The 25,329-nt window shown below is 41.9% G+C and overlaps 2 protein-coding genes across 4 annotated transcripts in view; one reads left to right on the top strand and one right to left on the bottom strand.

Annotated features, from left to right (window-relative positions):
* The window catches only part of atg10 (ATG10 autophagy related 10 homolog (S. cerevisiae)), a 526,624-nt gene that overhangs the window by 414,990 nt on the left and 86,305 nt on the right, over positions 1–25,329 (bottom strand). The window lies entirely within an intron of this gene.
* Positions 1–25,329, top strand: part of LOC125482775 (single-stranded DNA-binding protein 2-like) — a 171,060-nt gene that overhangs the window by 135,465 nt on the left and 10,266 nt on the right. For 2 of the 3 annotated variants that reach the window (XM_048594948.1, XM_048594950.1), the window contains one exon: positions 18,040–18,199. The exons of the other annotated variant lie outside the window; for it this stretch is intronic. In XM_048594948.1, the coding sequence (XP_048450905.1) occupies positions 18,040–18,162 (123 nt within the window). In that variant the 3' untranslated portion in view covers positions 18,163–18,199. Of the gene's footprint in view, positions 1–18,039; positions 18,200–25,329 lie in introns of those variants that run through there. 3 annotated transcript variants of the gene reach the window in all.

The raw sequence follows: 25,329 nt of genomic DNA, 5'->3' as shown, positions 1-25,329 counted from the left end.
CATTCAGCTCTACACCTTGTTATCTCGGATTCTCCAGCATCTGCAGTTCCTACTATCTCTGAATAAAGGCTTAACCTGTTTAGCTGTTGTAAAGTAGGTCCCTTCATCCCAAGAATCACCTGATTTGAATATTGATGATAAATGATTAAGGCCGTGGATTGATTATTGTGCCACTTTGATATTATATTTTTCCAAACTGAAAAAGACCCATTAATTCCTACTTTATTTTCTGTGTGTTGATCAATCCCCAATCCATGCTAATACATTACCCATATATCTGAGCTTCAATCTTGCGTAGGACCCTTTTATGTGACACCTTATCGGATGCCTTCCGGAAATCCAAATACACTGTATCAATTGGTTCCTCTTTATCAACTCTGCTTGTTATAGCTTCAAAGAACTCTAGCAAATTTATCAAACATACTTTTTGTTTCACAAAACTGTTTCCCTTGCTATTCCTTATTACCACCCAAATTGATTCCACATCACAATCTATTGTACCCGTATCTATACTCACCGCCATACTGATATATTCCTTTACTAACCGCCACTTCACTTCCTTTTCGTTTTCATCTATTTTTATATAAAGTTGAATACCCTTGAATATAGAGTATTCTGCAGCCATGTCTCTGTAAAGCTATAAGTCAAATACAGTTATTTATACTTGTCATCAATTCATGTATCTAACTCATCTAATGTTGCATGCATTCAAATAAAGTGTCTCAAGCCTAGATGTTTTACTATGATATCTTATTCTGATTTGAATTTATGCTGTGTTTTCTGCTTGTTTGTTTCTGCCCTTCATGTCAAGCTTTATCATTTACCTCTTCACTATCTTGTTTCTTTTTGATTTTTTTAAACTTTCCTTCAGTTGAACCGTCCGCCTACTAATTAATTTAAAGTAAAAACCAAAAAAAACTGTGGATGCTGTAAATCAGAAACAAAAACAGAAATTGCTGGAAAAGCTCAGCAGCTCTGGCAGCATCTGTGGAGAGAAATCAGAATTAGTGTTTCCGGTTGAGTGACCCTTCCTCAGAATGGAACAGAATTAATTTTAAGCCCTATCTATAACACTAGTTATTCTACTGGCCAAGATGCTGCTTAAATGAAGTCTGTTCTAGCAGATCAGGTCTCTCTTTCCCCAGTACTTGTGCCAGTGTCCCATGATCCAAAGATAACAAGGTGTAGAGCTGGATGAACACAGCAGGCCAAGCAGCATCAGAGGAGCAGGAAAGCTGACTTTTTGGGTCTGGACACTTCTTCAGAAAAGATGCTGCTTGGCCTGCTGTGTTCATCCAGCTCTACACCTTGTTATCTCAGATTCTTCAGCATCGGCAGTTCCTACTATCTCTCCTCCCATGATCCAAACCCATTTTTTCCACATCAATCTTTGAGCCATGCATTTACTTCTGTGAACTTATTTACCTTATGCCAGTTTGCAAGTCGCTCAGAAAGTAATGCTGAGATTATTCCCTTTGTGGTTCTTTTTTTAATTTAGCCCCAAGCTGCTCAAAATCCTTCAGCAGCTGCTTTTCCCTTTTCTACTTATGTCATTGGCACCTACGTAGACCACAACAGTTGGATCCTTCCCCTTCCATTCCATGTTCATGTCCAGCCCAGAACAGTTGCCTTGAACCTTGGCACCAGGTAGGCAAAGCAGCCTTCAGGACTCACTATCTTTGCTGCAGAGAACAGTATCTACACCCCTAGCTATGCCATCTCCTATTACTGAAACATCCCCCCCCACCCCCCACCCCGCCTCTGCCCGACTTGAATGGTGCTATTGTCAGTTCACTCATCCTCCTTGTAGTCTATGCCCTCTTTCACACTGGGGCAAGAACTTCATACTATTAGATGATGGCATTGGCTGATGCCCTCCAAAGCTAGATTCTGGATTCAAACACCTGCCTCAATTGCAGATACACCCTCCTGCCCCTGACAATGGACCATATTTAATATAATTAATATAAGGGGTGTGACTATCTGCAGAAACATACTGTTCAGGAAGTTTGCCCTCTCCTAAATGTGTCAGTGTCCACAGCTCGAAGAGGAAGAAGAGAATATATTGAGGGCACTTCGGTGGCAGGAGTCACCATGCACTGAATGTTATTTTGCATGCTGCCCTTTTAAAGCTAGATGCTGTTATGGTTTGGAAATGTATTGCCATTCTTCTACCTGATATTTCACCTGGAACTCTTTCTACCAGTGCTGTAGGTGTACCTGCACTACATTGACTGAAGCTCGCCATTACCCTTGAATCAGGTCAGTTAGAGATGGAAAGAAATAATACTAACTATAGATCCCATGAAATAATTTTTAACAACTTGTGTAATTCTACTGACAGCCCCTTGTGACTTCAATACTGTGAAGTAATAGTTTGATAAAATTTAGGGTTTATGCCAAATTGGATGTTTGGAATTGCTGGGCGGCTCATTGGGAGTTTTATTTGGGAGCTTTTGGCGTTGTAATGACAACAAATCAGAAAATCTGTTCTGTTTAAATGCATTTTGATGAGATTTTACAACTTTGGAGTAGGGTTGATGTTTGACTGTTCAGTGAATTTAAAAAAAGTAGAAGGAAAAAAACTGGTTATCTAGAAACAGGGATCCAGTGACACAGAGAAACAGAACAATCTAAAAAGTAAGTCACTTTGTGTGTCAGTGTGCCAGCAGACCAGGCAGCTGGATGGCTGAATTTAGGAAACTCTTGTGTTTGCTCTGAAGTTTAAAGTAATTCTGCGTTTAGTGTGCAGTTTGTTTTAGATGGCTCAGGGAGAGAAACCAAACGAAGGGAAAGAGCATCTAATGACTGCACAGATAGTTGCCAAAACAAAATTGTTTGCAGCAATCCCTGCCTGAGTCTGAACAGGAGGCTTTATTGTGGAGGTAGTGATGGATCTTCGTTGAGATTTTGATATTTGCAAAGATCCTGCGGGTGTAAAATGAATAATGTGAATTTTAATCCATTTCTGCAATTAAATGTCTTTAATTAAATCTTTCCAGTATTTTTCTGAGACTAGTGTAAATATAATTCATATTTTCTTGTGTTTACTGAACATTATTGTCTTTGATCTCCACACTTTTTGGGGAAAAAAAGTTATGATCCAACAAGCCAGGGTTCTGTCTTGTCCGGTACTAACATTAGCCTGGATCATAAAAGCATGCATGTGAGAGAGGAGAAGAGACAAAGCTATGCTGACAGAGTAAGATGAGGTAAGATGGGAGGTGGGTAATGCATAAACATAGGCAATCAGGCTGATTGGCCTGTTCTGTGTCTTATGTTTTACATAATCTTATGCAAATCTAATGTAAAAGGAACAATTTTAGCAGACTCTACAACTTTAATACATTCTCTACTCCATACTACAAACTCGGTTAGTTAGCTTTAATCATTTATTGTGTTTTGCTGAAGTTGAAATGTAATTTTTATTCCTTCTTGGTCAGCATGATCCTCTTAGGAGCCAAACTGCAATATGCTTTTCTCTAGTGCTTTTACCTGTTTTTATTGATGAGGGTACTGGGCAGGCAGTCTGCTTTGCCTGATTATTGCCCATATGATGAAAACATTTGTGCCCCATAAATTATTGAGGTGTTGCTCTGTCAGCTCCAATAGTTAAAATACACAATGGTGGCAGCAGGTGGCTTGGAGAGTATTTGCCCACACAAACAGAATGGCAGGATATGGTGAGGAGTTCATAGCTTTATTGTGAGCCTATTAACAGCAAACTGGGGTGAGAAAAATAACTAGTGGAGCAGTGAGAAGCTGCAAAAGTGAGTGCTTATTTTGAGGGAGTTGCAGAGTCAACCCTATCTGATTTAAAATTCAAACAAAGCCTGGCAGTCATAATTAACTGTTGCAGAGATAGCAAGAACTGCAGATGCTGTAGTCAGAGACAACACAGTGTGGAACTGGAGGAACACAGCAGGTCAGGCAATATCAGAGGAGTAGGAAAGTTGGTGTTTCGGGTTGGGACCCTTCTTCAGAACCAAAATGTCAACTTTCCTACTCCTGTAATGCTTCCTGACCTGCTGTGTTCCTCCAGCTCTGTACATAATTAACTCTTGCATTGTCCATGACAACAACTCTTCAAATCAGAGCCCACTATTCAACCAATCAGTACTGTCGCCTTATACATTGTAAATGTTGTTTTCTTTTTGTTTATTTTTTTACTTGACTTGATGAGTATTATTAGAGTCCCACAATGTGGAAATGGGCCATTTGGCCCAACAAGTCCACACCAACCCAACGAAGAGCGCCCCACCCACACCCATCCACTTACTCTAGCTCTGCACCCCTGCAGTTCACATGGCTAATGCACCTAACCTACACATCTCTAAACACTATGGGTAATTTAGCATGGCTAATCCACCTAACTTGCACATCTTTGGACTGTGGGAGGAAACCAAAGCACTGGGAAGAAACCGGAATGTCCGGAGGAAACCCATGCAAGCCCGGCGGGAATGTGCAAACTCCACACAGACGGTTGCCTGAGGCTGGAATCGAACCTGGGTCCCTGGCACTGCGAGACAGCAGTGCTAACCAATGAGCCACCGTGTTGCCCTGTACCAGACAAAAACATTCAACATTATATTTCTTTTTTCAACAATACTGAAATGTATAAGATATTGTTGCTCTATGACTGCATCACTTAATAAATGAGTTAGCAAGAACAAAAGTTAGCTTCCAGAAACAAAAAGTCGCCCTTGAAAATTAAAAGGTAGCCCATGAGAAAATGTCAAGATGAACCGTGAACGCACGCCTGACCTGGTTGGCAATGATAAGACAAACAGGAGGCTGGAAGAACACAGCAGGCCAGGCAGCATCTTGAAGACAGGAGCAGTAAACATTTTGAGTATTTCCCTTCTTTAGGACTGGATGTGGGAGAGGGGGAGCTGTAGATAAAGGTAGGGGGAGGGGTAGAGGTGGAATGGTGGTGATAGCTAGACACTGGTGGTAGGTACAATCTCGTTGGCGATGACCTTAAACAGGAATTTGTAATTTGCATTCAGCAATGAAATTGGTTGCCAACTTCCAATTTCCTCCCGCTACCTCTGCTTGTGGATGAATTCTCATGGATTCATATGTACTACCTGCCAGAAGCATATTGTCCTACACCTCCAGCAGGTCCCAGCCAATCAAGTCCCATAGAGCTGATTACAACTTGGCTGGGAGTTTTATTCTTTGCTAAGGACTCAGGCCTTGGTTGGCTCATCCAGAGATAATGGCTGGTCCAACCTCTTCTGCGTACTGTTGTCTAAGACCTCCATAATAGAGGACAGGAAGAATTTGCTGATCCTCAGGATGTCAGATTGAGATGATGTAACCGAGCCATCATCTTTCTTCAGGCTGGTGAGTGCAGAGCTCTCCTTCTGCACCTTTTGGAAGAAGAAACTTGAACACCACTCATCCTGCTCCACGGTGCAGACCCTGGACCGGAAGATTGTCTTGGAGATCAAGAATGAGGCTTGCTGGCTCTTCTGTCTGGCTTTGTCAAACTGTTCGTAGAACTCAGTATGCAAACACCAAATGTTATCACATACTGAGGTCTACCTGTCCCTGGTATTGCAAAGGATGGGACCGGCCTCCTTGCTGTGGAACACTCCAAGTAGTTGGACTATTCCATATCACCTGTCCTTCATGAAGAACTTTGCAAAGGAAAACACCTTTGACCACAAGTCCATCAGGAAGTGGTCAGCATGTAGCATCCTTTGAAACCCTGCAGGAAAAGGAGAGTGTGGATCCTGTCAGGTTGTTCCCTGAGCAGACTGTCAAAGTTATTTGTCAGAATGCCTCATCACCAGAACTGTCCAACAAGCACCAAGACACCACTTGGCTGCTAGTTGCTGGGGAGAAGAGCGTTTCCTGTGAGATCCTTCATGTATGTCTGCACTGTCTGCGCCACTGTATACTGGCCTTGAAGCAGCTGCAGGGGCATAGAGACTGTCAAGTGTCTCCTGCTGGAATGTGCCTTTGCAAAGGAAGTTTGGAGAGAGATGCAGTGATTTTTATCAACGTTCTTCCTGAGCAGCTCCATGACTTTGTGCTCTGCGGTCTGTTCCCTAGGATACGTACTGAGACAAACATCAACTGCACCTGGAGGACCATCAACTCATGAAAGACTCTTGAATTGAAACTTGTTGGCCTTCCAGAGCAAGAAGTTGACCTCAACCATGTGTTGCAGACTGGCGCATTCCAAAGTCCACGACTATGTGCTGAGGGACGCGCTAAAGCTTGGAGCATAAAAATCTCTTTATATGCATACATAGTCACTAGAGCAGTTTGATTCTGTACAGTTTTTACATATGAAGAACAAACAGACCCACGACATTTCTTGCTTATGCACAAGTATATTTACATATATTTGAGGCACTAGGAAGGCCCTGTAATTGAACGGACCCCCATTTAACGTCAGCAAAAAGATCTTGGACAGTGGTCTTTTCCCCACTGCGCCTTGATGCAAGGAATAATTTAGTTTTGTGGTGACCATTCTGTTTATTTATTAATGAAATTGAAATGCTTGTTAAAATAATTACTTTTGGAAGTATTTGCTTTTGATAGTTCATGTAAGTACAGAATAAATGGTTGTGGAGGTTTTTTATTATTTGTTGAATGATTGAGGCTGATATCATATGACACACTGTAACAAAATGTACATATTAGAAGTGAAAAAGTGACCTTCATACAAAAAAAATGCAATTAAAGGGTTAAAACGGAAAACAGAGGGATAGTTGAATTCCCAAACAAAGAGGGGTTAGATATGCAAAGCATGATATACAAGTGTCAGAAAGTAGCAAGAAATAGGTTAGTGTTACCTGTCATGAGCTCTAGTCTATTGCGTGTTTCCAGTATTTTCTATTCTGTTTTAAATAAGTAGTGCCCATCTTGTAATTTCAGGTAATTGGTGATGCTTGTGAATTCCCTACTATTTTGCAGAATAAGCAATTAAAAAAAGGGCTGAATCTTGGAGATATTGGTCCAATGCTTTGTTCAGAAAAAGACTCCTATGTCATGTGATGTCTCCAAAAGGTGAATATGTAAGGTGTTCAGTTATCCCTTTTGAGTTTCAAGTTTGAATTCCTTTATTGAATGCTTGTCAAATTCAGGTGTCACACTAACACCAGTTAGAATGTCAGTGAGCATATTAAATGTCAGTAGGATTGGAAAAATATTCATCATACATTTTGCAATAATTTGTGTTACATACCATTCAAATTCTTCTGAAGTCAGCCTTATTACACCAGTATAATAGATAACAAAGTTATCCGTTATCATTAAACCAATGGAAATACTTGAAGCATGCGGAGCCGTTTTTTGTCAGCATAGCCAGGGGCCGCCCATATTGTTGTGGCCACTCTTGTATTTGTCATGTTTTTCCCTACTGTTGAACCTTCCAGCTTTGTCTGTTTCATGTACCTCTTGGGCAGCTTCCTGTCTCTTTCATTGCTGTAATGCCAGATAAGAACAAGAATCAATAACAGATTTTTAGATTTAGTATTGGTTAATGTAATAACTTCTCACTTTTTTTGCATCATGTCGTCGGAAATAACTTTCGTTGTATTGCAAAAATTAACATGCACAGCATTCACACTAAAGCAGAACATTTTATAACTCGCTGTTCAATTAATACAGTAACTATAAAACACAGCTGATTAAAAGAGATTGCAATTTTCCATAGAATTTATGCTTGACAGAGTACTGTAGGAATCTTTGTGAGGCTGTTGCTAGCATGCTGCTATAATTGTACTTTGAGCAACATTTGAACAGTCACAAAATATATCAGTTTGGCATATGTGTTGATGTATTCCACAGAGATTTAACCAAATATGGAGTGATGTTTATATTTGGGACGTAAACTGTTCTTGGTTAGGTTAACCATTGTTAGTTTTATTACGGGGTTAAGAACAAGTTTAGTTGGATTTGCTTTATTTTCAAATTGTAGACATAAATGTGACTCAGATGTTACTGCTGCCTATATTATGGCTGTTTTGAAACTGAAATATTGGTGTAAATTTGAAAAACCTGATTCTTGAGCTGAAGAGTATAGTTACTATGTTTTTGTGTCCAACGACAATGCAAAAATGCAACAAATCTACTTCTCTGTTTGCTTCGTCAGACTTCCATGATAGTAGTAATTTGCTAACATTTAATAATTACGATTAATTTAAACTTGCACCAATTATTCTGTTATAGCTGTCAACATAAGCAGGATTTGCAATAGGACTGTTATTATTGACTAAAGCAGTGGATTGTAAGAGTGTGGTTTGTTAGTTTTGGTTTTCCTGGCAATCAGTTATTGTTAGCAGCTCCATTTAAACACTAAAGCACAGTTGCCTATTTAGACCATATACCAAGATTATTAAACTGGGATAGCCTGTGAGATGTATGTCTTTTTATTTGTTTAGCAAGACATTCAAATACACATGAAAGGTTCAAAAACTTTATTCGTAAGTCTGAAAGAATTGCAAATAACCAAATATTTAACACTTGTAACTACTTTGCTAAGGATAATTTTGCTCTGGTTTCGTGAGAGCTGATAATGTTGCATGTTTACTGCAGTAGTAGAAATACACAATGTAAGAAAGTCAGCCCAAACATTCACATGAAAGGCACATGCCATTTCATGCCTATCTTTTTGGATGACATGATATTTTATGTTTGTTTCTGTTTCTTTGTTAATTGACAAGATTTATGACCATGAATATTTTGGGGTCCATTTGTATAACCATTATTCATATATTAAATGAAAACTACAAATAGATTATCCCCTCTCTGAAGGCAGTAAATGACTTGTCAAGAAGGAGAAATAATTGGGCAAGGATTCCATCCCGTTTTCCCAGTTCCTTCACCTGCGTTGTATCTGTTTGGAAGATGCCACCTTCCAAAACAGCACTGCTGACATGTCTTAGATAACAAGGTGCAGAGCTGGATGAACACAGCAGGCCAAGCAGCATCAGAGGAGCAGGAAGGCTGACGTTTCGGGCCTAGACCTTTCTTCAGAAATGGGGGAGGGGAAGGGGATTCTGAAGTAAATAGGGAGAGAGGGGGAGGCGGATAGAAGATGGATAGAGGAGAAGATAGGTGGAGAGGAAACAAACAGGTCAAAGAGGCTGGGATGGAGCCAGTAAAGGTGAGTGTAGGTGGGGAGTTAGGGAGGGGATAGGTCAGTCCAGGGAGGACAGACAGGTCAAGGGGGCGGGATGAGGTTAGTAGGTAGGAGCTGGGGGTGGGGCTTGAGGTGGGAGGAAGGACAGGTTAGGGAGGTGGGGACAAGCTGGGCTGGTTTTGGGATGTGGTAGCGGGAGGGGAGATGTTGAAGCTTGTGAAATCCACATTGATAGCATTGGGCTGCAGGGTTCCCAAGCGGAATATGAGGTGCTGTTCCTGCAACACCTATACCTACGCTCAGTTCGCACTAAACATCTGCACCTCCCAGTTGCGAACCATTTCAACTCCCCCTCCCATTCCTCAGACGACATGTCCATCCTGGGCCTCCTGCAGTGCCACAACGCGCCTCCCTAACCTGTCCTTCCTCCCACCTACCCCCTCCTCCCACCTCAAGCCCCACCCCCATCTCCTACCTACTAACCTCATCCTGCCCCCTTGACCTGTCCGTCCTCCCTGGACTGACCTATCCCCTCCCTAATTCCCCACCTACACTCAACCTTTACTGGCTCCATTCCCGCCTCTTTGACCTGTCTGTCTCCTCTCCACCTATCTTCTCCTCTATCCATCTTCTGTCCGCCTCCCCCCCTCTCCCTATTTATTTCAGAACCCCCTTCCCCTCCCCCATTTCTGAAGAAGGGTCTAGGCCCGAAACGTCAGCCTTCCTGCTCCCCTGATGCTGCTTGGCCTGCTGTGTTCATCCAGCTCTACACCTTGTTATCTCAGACTCTCCAGCATCTGCAGTTCCTACTATCTGCTGACATGTCTTCCTTCTTCCATAACTGTGGTTCCCCACCACTGGTTGACAGGGCCCTCAACTGCATCCGACCTAGCACCTGTGCTTCCACTCTTGCCCCTTCACATCATTCACAACAGTGTGATCGGGTCCTGCTTGTTCTCACTTTACACCCCACCAGCCACTGCATTCAAAGGTCATTCTCCACCATTTCAGACAACTCCAGCAGAATGCCACCACCAAAAACAGCTTCCCCTCACTCCCTTTGTCTGCATTTTGCAGGGATCATTCCCTCTGGGACGCACTAGTCCATTGCTTGACCACCATTCCTTGACCACCACTCCTTCCCACGGCATATTCCCATGTAATCGCAGAAGGTGCAACACTTGCCCCTTCGCTGCCTCCCTGCTCACCATCCAAGGGCCTAAACCATCTTTCCAGATGAAGCAACAATTCACCTATACCTTCTCCAATCTTGTGTATTATATTCACTGCACCCAATGTGGCCTACTCTACATTGGAGAAACTAAACGCAGACTAGGTGACTGCTTTGTGGAACAGCTCTAGTCTGTGTGTAAGCATGACCCTGACCTTCCTGTAGCCGGTCATTTTAAATGTCTTGCTTGCATACCCACTTTTCTGTCCTTGGCATGCTGCAATGCTCCAGCGAATCACTGCGCAAACTGGAGGAGCAACATCTCAGCTTCAACTGGGCAGTTTATAACCTTCTGGGTTCACTATTGAGTTCAGTACCTTCAAATTATGAACCCATTCCTTCCCTTTCATTTAGCTTTGCTTATTGCGTTCTCTGTCACCCTCTCTCCCCTTCCCCACCCCAGTGGGACTCTCTGTTCCTTCCAGTCTGGCAATTAGACACACCATTATCATGCCTTGCTCACATTCTGATCACTTAATCTGAACTTTCAACATCCTTCCTACCCAGCACTCCAACCACCGCCACTCACCCCTCCCACTATTGCATAAATGCTATCCCCTCCACACTGCACTTCAGCTCTGATGAAGAGTCATCTAGACTCGAAACGTTAGCTTACTTTCTCACCATGGATGCTGCCTGACCCGCTGTGATCTCCTGCATTTTTGTTTTCAGTTCAGATTCCAGCATCTGCAGTAATTTGCTCCTAAATAACTGGCCAAGTTGGACCTGGAGAGAAACTCGTCCCTTCTGTAGTCAAGTGCTAGGTATAAAGATTTGTGAGCAACTTTCTCAATTTGTCAGAAATTAAGGCCTTTAAGTGAACAATTGATGAAGCAAGGCATCATTTGAGGGCAAGGGGGTAGCATTTGAAAGCCACCCCCATGTCATTGTTTTTGATCCTTCTGAGCCCTTCTTCCTGCAACACAGACCCTGTGACAAAAAGATAAATTAACTTATTTGCTTGCTGCTGGATCACCTTTAGTGTCAGTCTGAACTGGTGGACTTTAGAAATCACCAGCTTCTGCCAATCTGAGAAGACCGTGTCAAAGTGCTTATGAGTCTTAATGAGCAGATAGGCATGTAATCTGGTGAGCTATCTTGCTGGTGGTGGCCGTATATTTGGACCACATATCACATTTGTATGTATAATGAGATAACAAGGTGTAGAGCTGGATGAACACAGCAGGCCAAGCAGCATCAGAGGAGCAGGAAAGCTGATGTTTCGGGTCTGGACCATTCTTCAGAAAATGTTGTTGTATGTTACAAAAATAAACTATTAAACATTAATCTTGAACAGTTATCTATATATTGTGCTAACCATTTAATAGTCTTTCACAACTGATGTGATGAAATAATAACTTGGATATCTAGTTAATATTACTTTTGCCATCCAATTAAGTTATTAGGATTATTTTGGAGGAGGGAGAATGTGAAGGCTTCAGAGAAGTGCAAAGAATATTTATGGAAATATTCCAGAATATTTATTTTGGAGCTTCGTGACCACAGTTATCTAATTTAGGCAGTCAAACATTTGTAAGGAACTTTCAGATAACTCAATTAAGTTTGTTAAGCAGCAGTTTAGATACAGTGCATTATTTGCTTAGAGAAAGAGAAGCAGTATGCAACCCATGACAGATTAATATTCTTTTCCAATCCTCTGAAATGGAGAGGTAGCGATGGTGGAATCTGTTCACTTTGAGGTTGTGGTCTGTTTGTCTCCAATGGTTCACAGTCATTGATTCACAGTCTTTGGCAGCGGTGTTTGTTCTTCCCTCTGGCCTTTAACTCCTGGTCTCCACAGAAGGTGGTGGCTTGTACCCCTAGACCCTTGTGTACATTATTTCTTACCAGTCCCAAAATTTATGTTATTTGCGGCTGGCATTCCAGACTGTGTCAATCGTAAGTTTGAATCCTTTTAGCCAATGAAATCAGGGCAACTATTCATGTCAGGTTCACCGGTCTCCCCTTGTCCACCTTCATCTGAAGATTGGTTTTAATTCTTTGTATAAATAAAATTTTTGTTTTTGTAAACGCTGCATTGATAATAGGGTGCACATGGTGCCATATAATTCTTTGACATCAATTCAATGAAACAATGTGACATTGGTAATCGTGATGATTCTTGTGACCTTTTCATACCTTCTTTTTGTCTTACTTTCTAGAGATTTCTTTGTTTGGGAAGGGGTAATTCCTGCAGTAATAGTCATTATATGAGGCATATATGCTACACGGGGAATGCTGGAAAAATTCAGTTTTAAAAGGATTTCAATTTCCAAATAGGCATCTGGATAGATAGGAGAAGCTGGGTTGCTCTCCTCGCAATGTCGAGAGGAAATTTGTTTGGTGTCAAAATCTTGGAGAAGGGGATCTAGGAGTTTAACTGAATAGATAGAGAGAAACTGAAGCCATTGATGGTAGGGGAGACACCCAAGTGACACCAACCTACGGGGATTGGCAAAAGAATGAAGCACGCTGTTACAATCTTGAATTGTATGCCTAAGATTGTGGTGGAAGCACTGCACAAGCTTCTTGCAGATATATCACTGGCAGCTGCTACTGTTCCTGGGATTGCTCGCATGCAGTGAAGAGCTGCTGGTCTCTGGCATCCAAAATCCTGGGGAAGAACAGGAGTAGGCCATTTGATCCCCTGGGGCTGTTCTGCTGTCTGATAAAGTCGTGACTAAAATACTGTACTTACCTGTCAACCTCCAAGTCCTAAATCTCAGTTCACAATCAACCTAAATCAACCTAAAATCAATCAAAGATATTCAATGATCTTATCTCTAGAATCTAGAACTGCAAAGTTACTTATTTAGTTTTCAAGTTTATGGAGATGGTTGAGTAATGAGAGTAATAGATATTTTTGAGGTGATGGTGGCATGATGGACATTCTATAAAATCCTGTCATTTGAAGTCTAGCATTGGAACATGGTTTCAGTACTTGAAAACTTAGAAAGTGGAAATCAAGAAATCAAATGCAAAGAAAGACGTTGAATTTATTTCTTAGCTGCATGATGTTTCAATTAATTCTGTTTGAAGTACAAGTGCTGTTGACTTGTGACAAAATTCACAATCTGTTCCAACATTACCTCAGTTGTAGTAGTGAGATGACTTACCAGATAGTCTTTTCCATTTGGGTTGGTTGAGGGATAAAGGTTGGCAAGAAACCTCCAGAGCTCTACTTCAAAGCATCATGGGGATATTCTATAACCTTATGATTACCATTTCCCTGTTTCTCGTATCTTACCATCCAGTACCAGGGCACCATATTCAAGGCCTAGTCAACCAAAGCAGTATAACAGTTTGGTTGTAGTATTCTCTGAATTTCATCGTACTGTTTTCATTATACCATTACATTTTCTATTGGCTTTAGTGATTGCTTTTATATATTGATTTGATGTATGAAGTCTCAATAATAGTGGTATCGGTGGGAAGTGAAACCGCACCATTGCTTCAATTAAAGTGCAACTGCTACCTCTAAAATTGACCTTGGAAAACAATGCTTCTGTCTTGAGAGATTTATTATTTTTTGGTGCTTTAATTGTACTTTTGATTCAGCTTCACTAATTTCAACTTGGAATGCACGCACTATTTTTAGTAGTGGATGATATATTGTTGGTGTCCTTCATTGTTGAACAATATGTTGTTAGCACACATCCGAAAAGCAGATAGTAGTCGACAAGTGCAGTTTACTGTTTAAAAAAAAAGACTGAAATATAGTTCTTTGCATGACCGCCTGATGTCTCAAATGTTTTACAGCTAATGTCTGTTTGCCTATACTACTGACTGCATTCTGGAGAGTGGCATTCGGATTATGCAGTAAACTGTAAGAATGTCATTTTGAAGATGAAAAATAACCTTCATTTATTGATTTTATTGTCATGTGTACTGAAGTAGAGTGAAAAGCTTTGTTTATGAGCAGTACAGGCAGATCATAGTAAGCAAGGTTGTACAGATCAAAAAGACTTCGACAGAGACATACAGGTTACATTGCACAGGGCGGGCACTAGGAGTGATCACAATTAGCAAAGTCAGCATTATTTGAGACTAGAGAGTCCATTCATCAATCTAATAAGGGCCAGAAGAAGCTGTTTCTGAACCTGCTCGTGCATTTTCAGGCTTCTGTATCTTGTGCCTGACTGAAGAGGTTGTAGGAGATCATTACCGGAGTGTGATGGATCTTTGATGATGTTGGCAGCCTTTCTGCAGCAGTGAGCTGTGTAAGTGGAGCCTATGGATGGAAGGTTGGCGTTCGTGATGGTTCGGGCTGTGTGCACCTTTGTGTAGTTTCTTATGGTCCTGAGCAGAGCAGTTGCCATACCAGGCTGCTATGCACCTGGACAGTATGCTTTCATTTGTGCATCTGTAGAAGTTGGTGAGGGTCTTTATGGACCTGCCAAATTTCCTGAGCCTCCTGAGGAAGAAGAGGCATTGTTGTACAACCTTGACCGTCGCATCAACTTGGGTAGTCCAGAACAGGTGGTCAGTCATCGTCACTCCAAGGAACTTGATGCCCTCCACCCTCTCTGCCTTATTTCAGTTACTTTGCAACAGAAAATTGAAATTAATTACGACCTCTGATCAGGAAAATGTAGGAAAGGCTTCTTAATTTCTCTGAATAATAGAACTGTGATCTTGAAAACACCAAAATTTGTATATTTAGGAGTTAAATTGAGATGGACGAGAGAGAAATGGAGTGGGGGAGAAAGTGCTGGAATGAAGATTCTGAGAACAGCTAGGATTAGGAATAGGTAGAAAGCAAAAGTTTCCTTATGAGGATGAGTTTGGGTATTTTTCCAGTGAACTTTTAAAATAATTATTGCAATTGTTGCTTATTTTTAATTCTGTAAAGTTTAGAGTTCAGCATATATTCAATTAAAAGGATAACTTTTGAATTTGTTTGATTAAATCTAAATGTTCCAGCTTGGTGTGCTTCTATAAAATTATAATTACACAAATAATTTAATTGCAAAATTGATAATTTAATTGTTAAATTACTTGATCTTTCTAAATATTAATTAATTGTGACATACTATGGGGGAAAAAATGTGATTTATCTGAAGGGTTACTTCTGGGGAGGCAATGGAATAATGGTATTGTCACTTAAATAGTATACCGGACTCCAGGCTAATATTCTAGGTCCATGGGTTTGAAGCCCAGAGTCCATCTTGGTCACTAATGTCCTTTTGTAAAGGAAATCTGTTAGCTTGCCTCACATTGATATGACTCCAGACCACAGCAATGTGATTGACTCTTCTGTGTCTAGAAAGCCACTCCATTGTAACAAAAATCACTTGTATAAATAGAAACATAGAAGATAGGAGCAGGAGGAGGTCATTCGGCCCTTTGAGCCTGCTCCGCTATTCTTCACGATCACGGCTGATCGTCCAAATCAATAGCCTAATCCTGCTTTCTCCCCATAACCTTTGAACCCATTCGCCCCAAGTGTTATATCTAGTTGCCTCTTGAATACATTCACCGTTTTTGCATCAACTACCTCCTGTGGTAGTGAATTCCACAGGCTCACACTTCTCTGGGTGAAGAAATGTCTCCTCATCTCCGTCCTAAATCATCTTCCCCGAATTCTCATACTGTGACCCCTGGTTCTAGACAACCCACCATCAGCAACATCCTCCCTGCATCTACTCTGTCTAGTCCTGTTAGAATTTTATAAGTCTCTGAGATCCCCCCCGTCATTTGTCTGAACTTCAGTGGAAACAATCCCAATCTAGTCAATACCTTCTCCTACGTCTGGCCTGGTAAACCTTTGCTACACTCCCTTGAGCAAGAGCATTCTTCCTCAGAAAAGGAGACCAAAACTGCACACAATATTCCAGGTGTGGTCTCACCAAGGCCCTGTACAACTACAAAAACAACATATCCCTGTTCCTGTGCTCAAAACCTCTCGCAATGAAAGCCAACATACCATTTGCCTTCTTTATCGCTTGCTGCACCTGCAGGCTTACCTTGAGTGACAGCCAGGTCCCGCTGCACGCTCCCCTCTCCCAATTTACAGCCAATCAGGTAGAATCTGCTGCCTTGTTTTTGCTTCTGAAGTGAATAACCTCACATTTATCCAAATTATACTGCATCTGCCATTGATTTGCCCACTTGCGAAACCTGTCGAGATCATGCTGAAGGATCTCTGCGTTCTCATCACAATTCACCTCCCCCACCCAATTTGGTATCGTCTGTAAACTTTGAGATGTTACATTTTGTTCCCTCCTCCAAATCATTAATATATATTGTGAATAGCTGGGGTCCCAGCACTGATCCCTGTAGCACCCCACTAGTTACTGCCTTCCAATTTGAAAAAGAACCATTAATTCCTACTCTTTGTTTCCTCTCTGCCAACTAGTTTCCTACCCATCTCGGTACACTTCCCTCAATCCCATGCAGTTTAGTCTTGCACATTAATCTCATATGTGGGACTTTGTCCAATGCTTGCTGAAATGAGTAAAACCTTTTCGTCCACCTGGCATTAACTTAAGTTCCAGAAATGACATTGGCAATACTCAGTCCTTTCACCCTGCAAAGTTCCCTTTACTTCTGCTGTCAGTGTTCGATGTTTGAGCAGCTTCCTCTCAGAGTTTCCCCCACGGACGGCAAAGTGACCTGGATTCTTTGTAACAGGTTGTAGTCACAATTCTTAGGATTGGGTCATCGATTTGGCCATTATTCAAGGGCAGGAGAGTATGACTTAGTGAGGTAAGGGGAACCAGAGGGCAGGAGTGCAGTAGTCTCAACTTTTGTAATTGTCCAACTAATATGAGATTCTTTCAACTCACCTGCAGGAGCATGAGGGCTACAGTGCATGAGAACTAACTGACCATGGCACCATGGTTACCTTTCAAGTGGGATAGCTGCGTGGAATGTAGGTGATAGCATAGTCAGAGGAATTAACACTTTTTTTTTTGCAGCAACGTCCACAAGTCCAGACCGTTGTGTTGCCTGCTCAATGCTAAAGTTCAGGACATCTGCTCGGGGTTGGAGAGGAACTTACAGTGGGAAGGGCAGGATCCAGTTGCTGTGGTTGATATAGGTACCAATGACATGGGTAGGACAAAGAAGGAGCCTCTCTAGAGCCAGTATGAGGAGCTAGGCAGCAAACTAAGAAACATAATGCAGGGTTCACAACCTGTATTTCCTGAGCCATGAACAAATTTGCAAAGATTGAATAAGGTTAGGCAAGTGAAAAGGTGGCTCAAAGACTAGAGTGAGAGAAGTGGGTTCTGGTTCATGGGGCATTCTCACAACTACTGGGGAAAGTCTGATAGGACAGTCTCCACTTTAACTGTTCTGTGGCTAGTGTTTGCATCTTGCTCTCACCATTTAAATTTAAAACCCTTTCTATGTCTCTAGTTTATATCAAATTTGGCATGATTTGGTAAACCAAAGTGTAGAGCCAAGGCCAAACTAATCTGGTATCTGTACAGGAAATGATAAACAGACCATGACAGAAAAGGACCAAAAGATCCTTTTTTTGTTATTTGTTTGTAGAATTTTGGCTTTGGCATTTTGGCATTTATTGCCCATCCCTAATTTATTCAGAGGGCAATTAAGAGTCACCACATTGCTGTAGTTCTGTAGTCACTTAGGTGCAATTAGGTAAGGATGGCACATTCACTTTTTAGATTGTGGAACAAATGGATTTTTTTGACAGTTGGCTGTGCTTATGTGATCACCTTTTGTCTTTTTATTCCAGATGATTTTTTTAGTTCGTATTTCACCATCAGCCCTAATAGGATTCAAATTCGATTATTACTCTCCTGTATTAAGAAGAATGGAAAGGCATTGGAAGCAGTTCAGAGAAGATTTACTGGGCTAATATCCGGAATTTGCGCGTTGTCCTGTGCGGAAAAATTGGACAGGCAAGGCTTATATCTGCTGGAATTTAGAAGAAAAGGAGGCAGATTGATTGAATCATATAACAACCTAAGGGGTCTTGGTGGTGAGGAAGTTTCTGCCAATGGGAGAGGAATTACTGTTTACAAGTAAGGGATGGTCCATCATAGCAGAAATTAGGAGAAATCCTTTTTCAAAGAGGGCCATGAGTCTTTAGAACCATCTTCCTGAAAAGGTGGTGGCTGCAGAGTCTTTTTTTTTTTAAATGTGGATGTAGTAAGGGGGGTGAAAGGTTAGTGATTCTAGGTTCTCAAGGTCAATTAGAACTTGCCAAAAATGCTGGCCCGGCCAGCAACACCCATATCCCATGAGTGAATTTCAAAAAAGGTAGGATCAGGTCAGCTGAGCAGTTTCCAAGAGCAGTTTGTCCTATTCCTGCTCCTAGTTCATATGTTTGTATGTTCTTAACAATGGCATAGTGTACAGTTGAGTCAGCTAAGTTTTTAACATAAAAACCAAAAGAGCTGCGGATGCTGTAAATCAAGAACAAAAACAAAGTTGCTGGAAAAGCTCAGCAGGTCTGACAGCATCTGTGAAGACAAAATCAGAGTTAATGTTTCGGCTCCAGTGACCCTTCCTCAGAATTCTGAGGTCCTTCACAGATGCTGCCAGACCTGCTGAGCTTTTCCAGGAATTTTGTTTTTGTTCCAAGTTTTAACATATACAGGAGCCCATCAGTATGTTTAAAAGTCTTTCGTTTAGGCTGGTAAAAATCCATACAAGTAACATTGGTCAACAGCCAAAGTTCCGGTTTGGCTAATAAGTGGTGTTACATGTACTGTCATTGTAAGTTTCAGGGTGAGATGGTAGTGTGGAGATAATGTCAATGAACTACAAATGTAGAGTCTGAGACTAATGTTCTGTGAACATTGTTTGAATATCACCATGGCAGAAATTTGAATTGTGTAAAAACCTGCAATTTATGTAATATTGACCTTATTACCATTGTTGTAAAAACGCACCTCGTTCACTCATGTCATTTAGGGAACAAGACCTCCAATCCTGTGCTGAAAGTAACCCAGGTAATGCGACGATAGGACTAAGAATAGGTTTATTGTGCTGAAGGCAACTCATGCCATGACAGAATCGGGTGTGGGGGTAGCTTAAAAAAATGGAAGGATATAATCAGGTTCTAAAGGATGTAGTGCCCCCAAATAAAAGATGAGATGCTGTTCTTTGAGCTTGTGCTGAAGCTCGCTGGAACATGCCGGTCTGAGTCAGAAATGTTGGCATGAGAACATGGTGTATTGGTGTGTTGAAATAGCAGGCACCTGGGAGCTCAGAGTCAGAACTTAGGTGATTTGCAAAAGCGGTCACCCAATCCCAGTTGTATCACCAGTATAGAGGAGGCGCATTGTGAACAATAACAACAACAACAACAGTAGACCAGATTGAATGAAGTGGGGAGGTGATGGCCTTGTGGTATTATCACTAGCCTATTAATCCAGGGACCTAGGTAATTTCCCACCTGGGCAGATTGTGGAATTTGAATTCAATATTTAAAAATCTAGAATGAGGAGTCTAATGATGACAGTGAATCCATTGTCAATTGTTGGAAAAATCCATCTGGTTCACAAATGTTCTTCAGGGAAGGAAACAGCCATTCTTACCTGGTCTAGCCTACATGTGACTCCAGACCCACAGAAGTCTGGTTGACTTTTAACTGCCCCCTGGGGCAATTAGGGCAGTAAATGCTGGCCTAGCCAGTGACACCCTCATGCCGTGAAGGAATTTTTAAAAAAAAGTGCAGGTAAATCACTGCTTCACCTGGCAGGTATGTCTGAACCTTTGGTAGTGAGAAGGGAGGTGATGAATGGGCAGGTGGTAACTTTGTGCAATTACATGGAAAGGTTCTGTGTGGGTGTGAGGAGATGTTGGGAGTGGAGGAGGAGTGGACCAGAATGTCCCGTACGAAATGGTCCCTGTGGAATGCTGACAAAGGAAAGGGAGGATATGTGTTTGGCGGTGGCATGCTGTTGGAGGTGGCGGAAATAGTGTTTACTACCCTTTGAATGCAGAGGCTGATGGAGTGGTAAGTGAGGGACAGAGAGATCCATATTTGTTGTGGGAGAGAAGAGAAGGGGTAAAGAAGTGTGGGAGATAGATCAAACACAACTAAAGGCCCCATCAGCCATGGTAGTGGAGAATCCTCAGTTAACGAAAAAGTTGGACATTTCTGGGGCCCACCTGCAGAAGGCGGCATCGTCAGAACAGAAGCGATGAAGACAGAGAAACTGGGCGAATGGAACAGAGTCTTTACAGGAAGCAAGCTGTGAGGCTGTACAGTCAAGGTAACTGTGGGAGTTAGTGGGTGTGTAGTGGATATTGGTGGACAGCCTATCCTTAGCAATGGAGACAGATATCAAGGAAGGGAAGGGAGGAGTCCGGTGAATGTGAGAGCAGCATGGAAATTGGAAGCAAAATTGATAAGTTTTTCCAATTCCAAATGAGAGGGGGAAGTGGCACCGATGATGTCATTAATGTCACACAGAAAGAGTTGTGGGTGTGGATCAGGGTAGGACTGGAACAAGGAATGTTCCATATATCCCACAAAGAGACAGGCATAACTGGAGCCCATGTAAGTACCATGGCCATACCTTTGATCTGAAGAAAGTGAGAGGAGTTAAAGGAGAAGCTGCTCATTGTTCAGAAGGCAGGAAATAAAAATTTGGGTCAGAGCTAATATAGTTTCCTCCCTTGTCTGCCACAGCAACCTAAGATACAACTCATCCAGACCTAGGATTTGTCCACTTTTGAGCCTGCCAACATCTCCAAGTCCTCCTCAATTCCTATGTCCAACTGCTCTAGAACATCACAGTCTCTTTTCCTGAATTCTGTACCTATATCCTCTTTCTCCAAAGTGAAACTAGATGTGAAGTACTCTTTTAACACCTTGCTAATGTCCTGTAGCTCCATGCACAGATTGCTCCCTCGGTCCCTAATGAGTCCTACTGTTTCCCTGGTCATCCTCATCCCTTAATGTACATACAGAATATCTTGGCATTCTCCCTAATTTAACCCGCCAGTGTTTTTTCTCATGCCCCACCTTTGCTCTCATAATTTATTTCCCATTATGGCCTCAATGACTTGCTCCCTATGTACTTGTCAAAAGCCCGTCTTTTCCTTCTTATCCAGTCCTGAATATTCCTAGATGTGCAGGGTTCTGTGGGCTTGTTGCTCCTACATTTCATCCAAAAGAAAACATTGTGTCTGTGCCAATTCTGTTAGGCAGTCAGTCACTTGGTCAGTTATGTGGAGAAATTTAGCAGTAACAGAGGTTACAACATTGAGATGAAGGAACAAAAAATCTGAGATGGTTGTGAGTCTTTGACATTCACTTCCTTAAAAAAACAGTAGATGCAGGTCCTTTAAGTCTTTTTTAGGGAAGCAGTAGATCGGTTCTTGATTGTCATGGGCATGAAATATTATTAGAGGTATGCAGAAGTTTAGGCTGGATGTTAAAATCGGATTAACCATAACCTTATTGACTGGTGGAACAGGGTTGCAGGGCAGAGTGGCCTACCGTTGTTCCTTGTTTGTAAGTTCATGAACTTCAAGACCTCTAACTCCGTACGAAACCAATCTTTGAGCTATATGTTACTTGGACAAATATATAGGGAAACAATCAGACCATACCATGCTGGCAGAAATATTTTACTTGAAGTAAAACCATAGCAGGATAACCCCAGCTGGGCCGGAACTTGTATTTTGTCAGGGCTTAGGATAACTGTATCTTTTTAATAGAATTATGGATTTGTTTATCAGCAAGTGGTTCAGAATAAAATATCTTTGCAGAGATTGGGAAAGTTGACATTTCCTAGTGGAAGTTAGATGTAGTATTTAGAAGACTGATACAAATGTGACTTCTTTAAGGTAGTGTGACATTTTTAAATTGGCTATTGAAATTTATTTTCTCTCCATTGTACTGCTAGTGTTGATCACTTACAAACATCCAGGTATGTTTGGTGAGTAGAAGCAGTCTAGTAAAAAAAAATCGGTGTTAAATTTTGAAATGTATTTGGAAAACACTTTTTACATCAATAACCATTTACTTTGAGTTCCTTCATTCCTTTTTGGTATATTTTGTACACTAAGCTGTAATAACTCCAGCATTGCTGGGGAAAAAAACACTTCTTTTTTTACACTTAGAAGTGTTATTACACATAACCCAACAGCTTTCCCACCACCAAATCACTGTGACATTTTTTTCTAACTACTAACCACCACCAGTAAAACACCCTTGCAGCCAATTAGATATTTTATTGCAACGCCTGTTTTGGGCAATGCAAACCATCAAAAATGAGGGAGGTGTTGGGAGAGTGGGAATGGGGCTAAGTCAAAATGGAGTCAGAGAGGGAAATATAGCACTGTATGCCCCATAGTGCCCAACTCTATCTAGTGGCATTGAGAGCTTTGGACTCTGTGTGCTCCCTTCTCACTGACACGCATGCATTAGCATAGCCATGAAAAATGGGCACTTGGCAGATTCTTCCACAGCCCACCGTCTGGACCTGTTAATAGCCAGCTTGGCAATTAACATTCATCCTCAACCAATGTATACATTCCCACACAGTCCACTGTGCTGCAAAATAAACAGTTCAGCTGGGAATCCATGAACCACCACACCAACTGGAAGGAGTTTTGATGTAAAGGTATTGTTCAAGGGTCTGAAGGCATACCAGTAACTGACCACCACCATCGTGTACCCCCCACCCCCCAAAAAAAAGAGACACTCAAAACTTTTACTGTAACCTAGTGTCCCAGAAGAAATGAACCAGTATCTGGGGAAGGGGATACATGGACCAGCCAGTACTGCAGCAGGATTCCCAGGATCTGATCAGATGTAGTTTGCGGTTGACTCTAAAATTGGCAGTGTAGTGGACAGCAAAGAAGGTTACCTCAGAGTACAATTGGATCTTGATCAGATGGGCCAATGGGCTGAGGAGTGGCAGATGGAGTTTACTTTAATTTAGATAAATGTGAGGTGCTGTGTTTTGGAAAGGCAAATCAGGGCAGGACCTTACACTTAATGGTAAGGTCCTGGAGAGTGTTGCTGAACAAAGTGATTTTGGAGTGCAGGTTCATAGTTTGTTGGAAGTGGAGTCATAGGTAGATAGGATAATGAAGAAGGCTTTTGGTATAATTGCCTTTATTGGTGAGTGCATTGAGTATCGCAACTGGGAGGTCATGCTGCGGCTGTACAGGACATTAGTTTGTCCAGGTTTGGAGTATTGTGTTCAATTGCATCCTATAGGAGAGATGTTGTCAAACTAGAAAGGGCTCAGAAAAGATTTACAAGGATGTTGCCAGGGCTGGAGGGTTTGAGCTATAGGGAGAGACTGAATAGACTAGAGCTGTTTTCCCTGGAGCATTGAAGGCTGAGGGGTGACCTTATGGAGGTTTAGAAAACCATGAGGAGCATGGCTAGGGTAAATAAGCAAGGTCTATTCCCCAGGGTGAGGGAGTCCAAAACTAGAGGGCATAGGTTAAAGATGAGAGGGGAAAGATACAAAAGGGACGTAAGGGGCAACTTTTTCACGCAGAAGGCCGTGTATGTATGGAATGGGCTTCCAGAGGAAGTGGTGTAGACGGGTATAATTACAGCATTTAAAAGGCATCTGGATGGGTATATGAATAGGAAGAGTTTAGAGAATATGGGCCAAATGCTGGCAAATGGAATTGGATTAATTTATGATGTCTGGTCAGCATGGACATGTTGGACCGAAAGGTCTCTTTCTGTGCTGTACATCTCTGACTCCATGACTCTAAATAGAAATAGACCATTCAGACGCTTAAACCTTCTCCTCCATTCAATAGGCTCAAGGCTGATGTGTATTGAAGAACACATTCCGAGCTACCCCAGGCCACCTTTGATTTCCCTGCCTAACAAAAATCTATCTACTAAATAAAAACTGAAAGAACTGCGGATGCTGTAAATCAGGAACAAAAACAGAAGTTGCTGGCAAAGCTCAGCAGGTCTGGCAGCGTCTCTAAATAAAAATTAGAGTTAACGTTTCAGGTCTAGTGACCTTTCCTCAGAAGGGTTACTGGACCCGAAACGTTAACTCTGATTTTTCTTCACAGATACTGCCAGACCTGCTGAGCTTTTCCAGCAACTTCTGTTTTTGTTCAAGAATCTTATCTACCTCTGCCTTAAAAAATATTTAATGGTTCTGCCTTCACTGCCTTCTGAGGCAAAGAGTTCCAAAGTCACCCAACCCTCAGAAGTAAATTCTCCTCATCTCTGTCCGAAAAGGGATATCCCTAGTTATAAAACAGTACCTTCTAATTCTGGACTGACCTACAAGAGGAAACCTCTTTTGGTGCCTAAGTTGTCAAGAGCATTCAGGAATAAAGTTGCACTTTACTTTTCTAAAGTCTCATGGAAATAAGCCCAGCCTGTCCAACCTAGCTGCACAAAGCAACCCACTCTTCCAGGTATCGATGGAAACATTAGTCTGGGGGCTGTCCTGCTAAATCAGTTCTATGGATTCAGTCAATAACAGTCAAGGCTGTTATCAGGGGGCATTCCATGCAGTCCTGGGAAAAGTGGGCAACTTCTTTCTGGGGATGGGATCATTGTACATGGTTGCTGAGCAAATTGTAGCAAAGATATGTGGCGATTAGTACCAGGTGATAGTGGGGTGGCATCTCTAAGTAAAGGGGTAGGGATCGGAAGGTCCAGATATGGGGTTTCAAAGTGATCATTGTTAACATTGGCCTCTACGTGGGGATGGTATACAGCGAACAAGGGCATGGCAATTTCCTCTTCCTCAGTGCTCAAATTGTATGTGATCAACAATGCCAAATCTTCAAGATCTGTGCTGGAGCTGCCATGACTTTTACATACCAGAGAACTCTCGGGTTCCTATCATATTGGGCCATGCAGGCTGGCTTTTGGGAGACCAGGAGTAACCTCGTTCGTGACACGGGTCATGACACCTTTATGAAACCTCAGACTGACGAAGCATGAAAATACAATGTTGCTCGTGCAACAGAGCCTTGGTGGAACAGACAACAGACATAGTGGATGACAGGCACTGTCATAAAAAATGGTCATGGCAAAGAAATGCAAATCCTGTTATCACTA

The sequence above is a fragment of the Rhincodon typus genome, chromosome 3 (genome assembly GCF_021869965.1).
Source record: "Rhincodon typus isolate 14 chromosome 3, sRhiTyp1.1, whole genome shotgun sequence".
Taxonomy (NCBI): domain Eukaryota; kingdom Metazoa; phylum Chordata; class Chondrichthyes; order Orectolobiformes; family Rhincodontidae; genus Rhincodon; species Rhincodon typus.
This window is presented reverse-complemented; position numbering and strand designations above follow the sequence as displayed.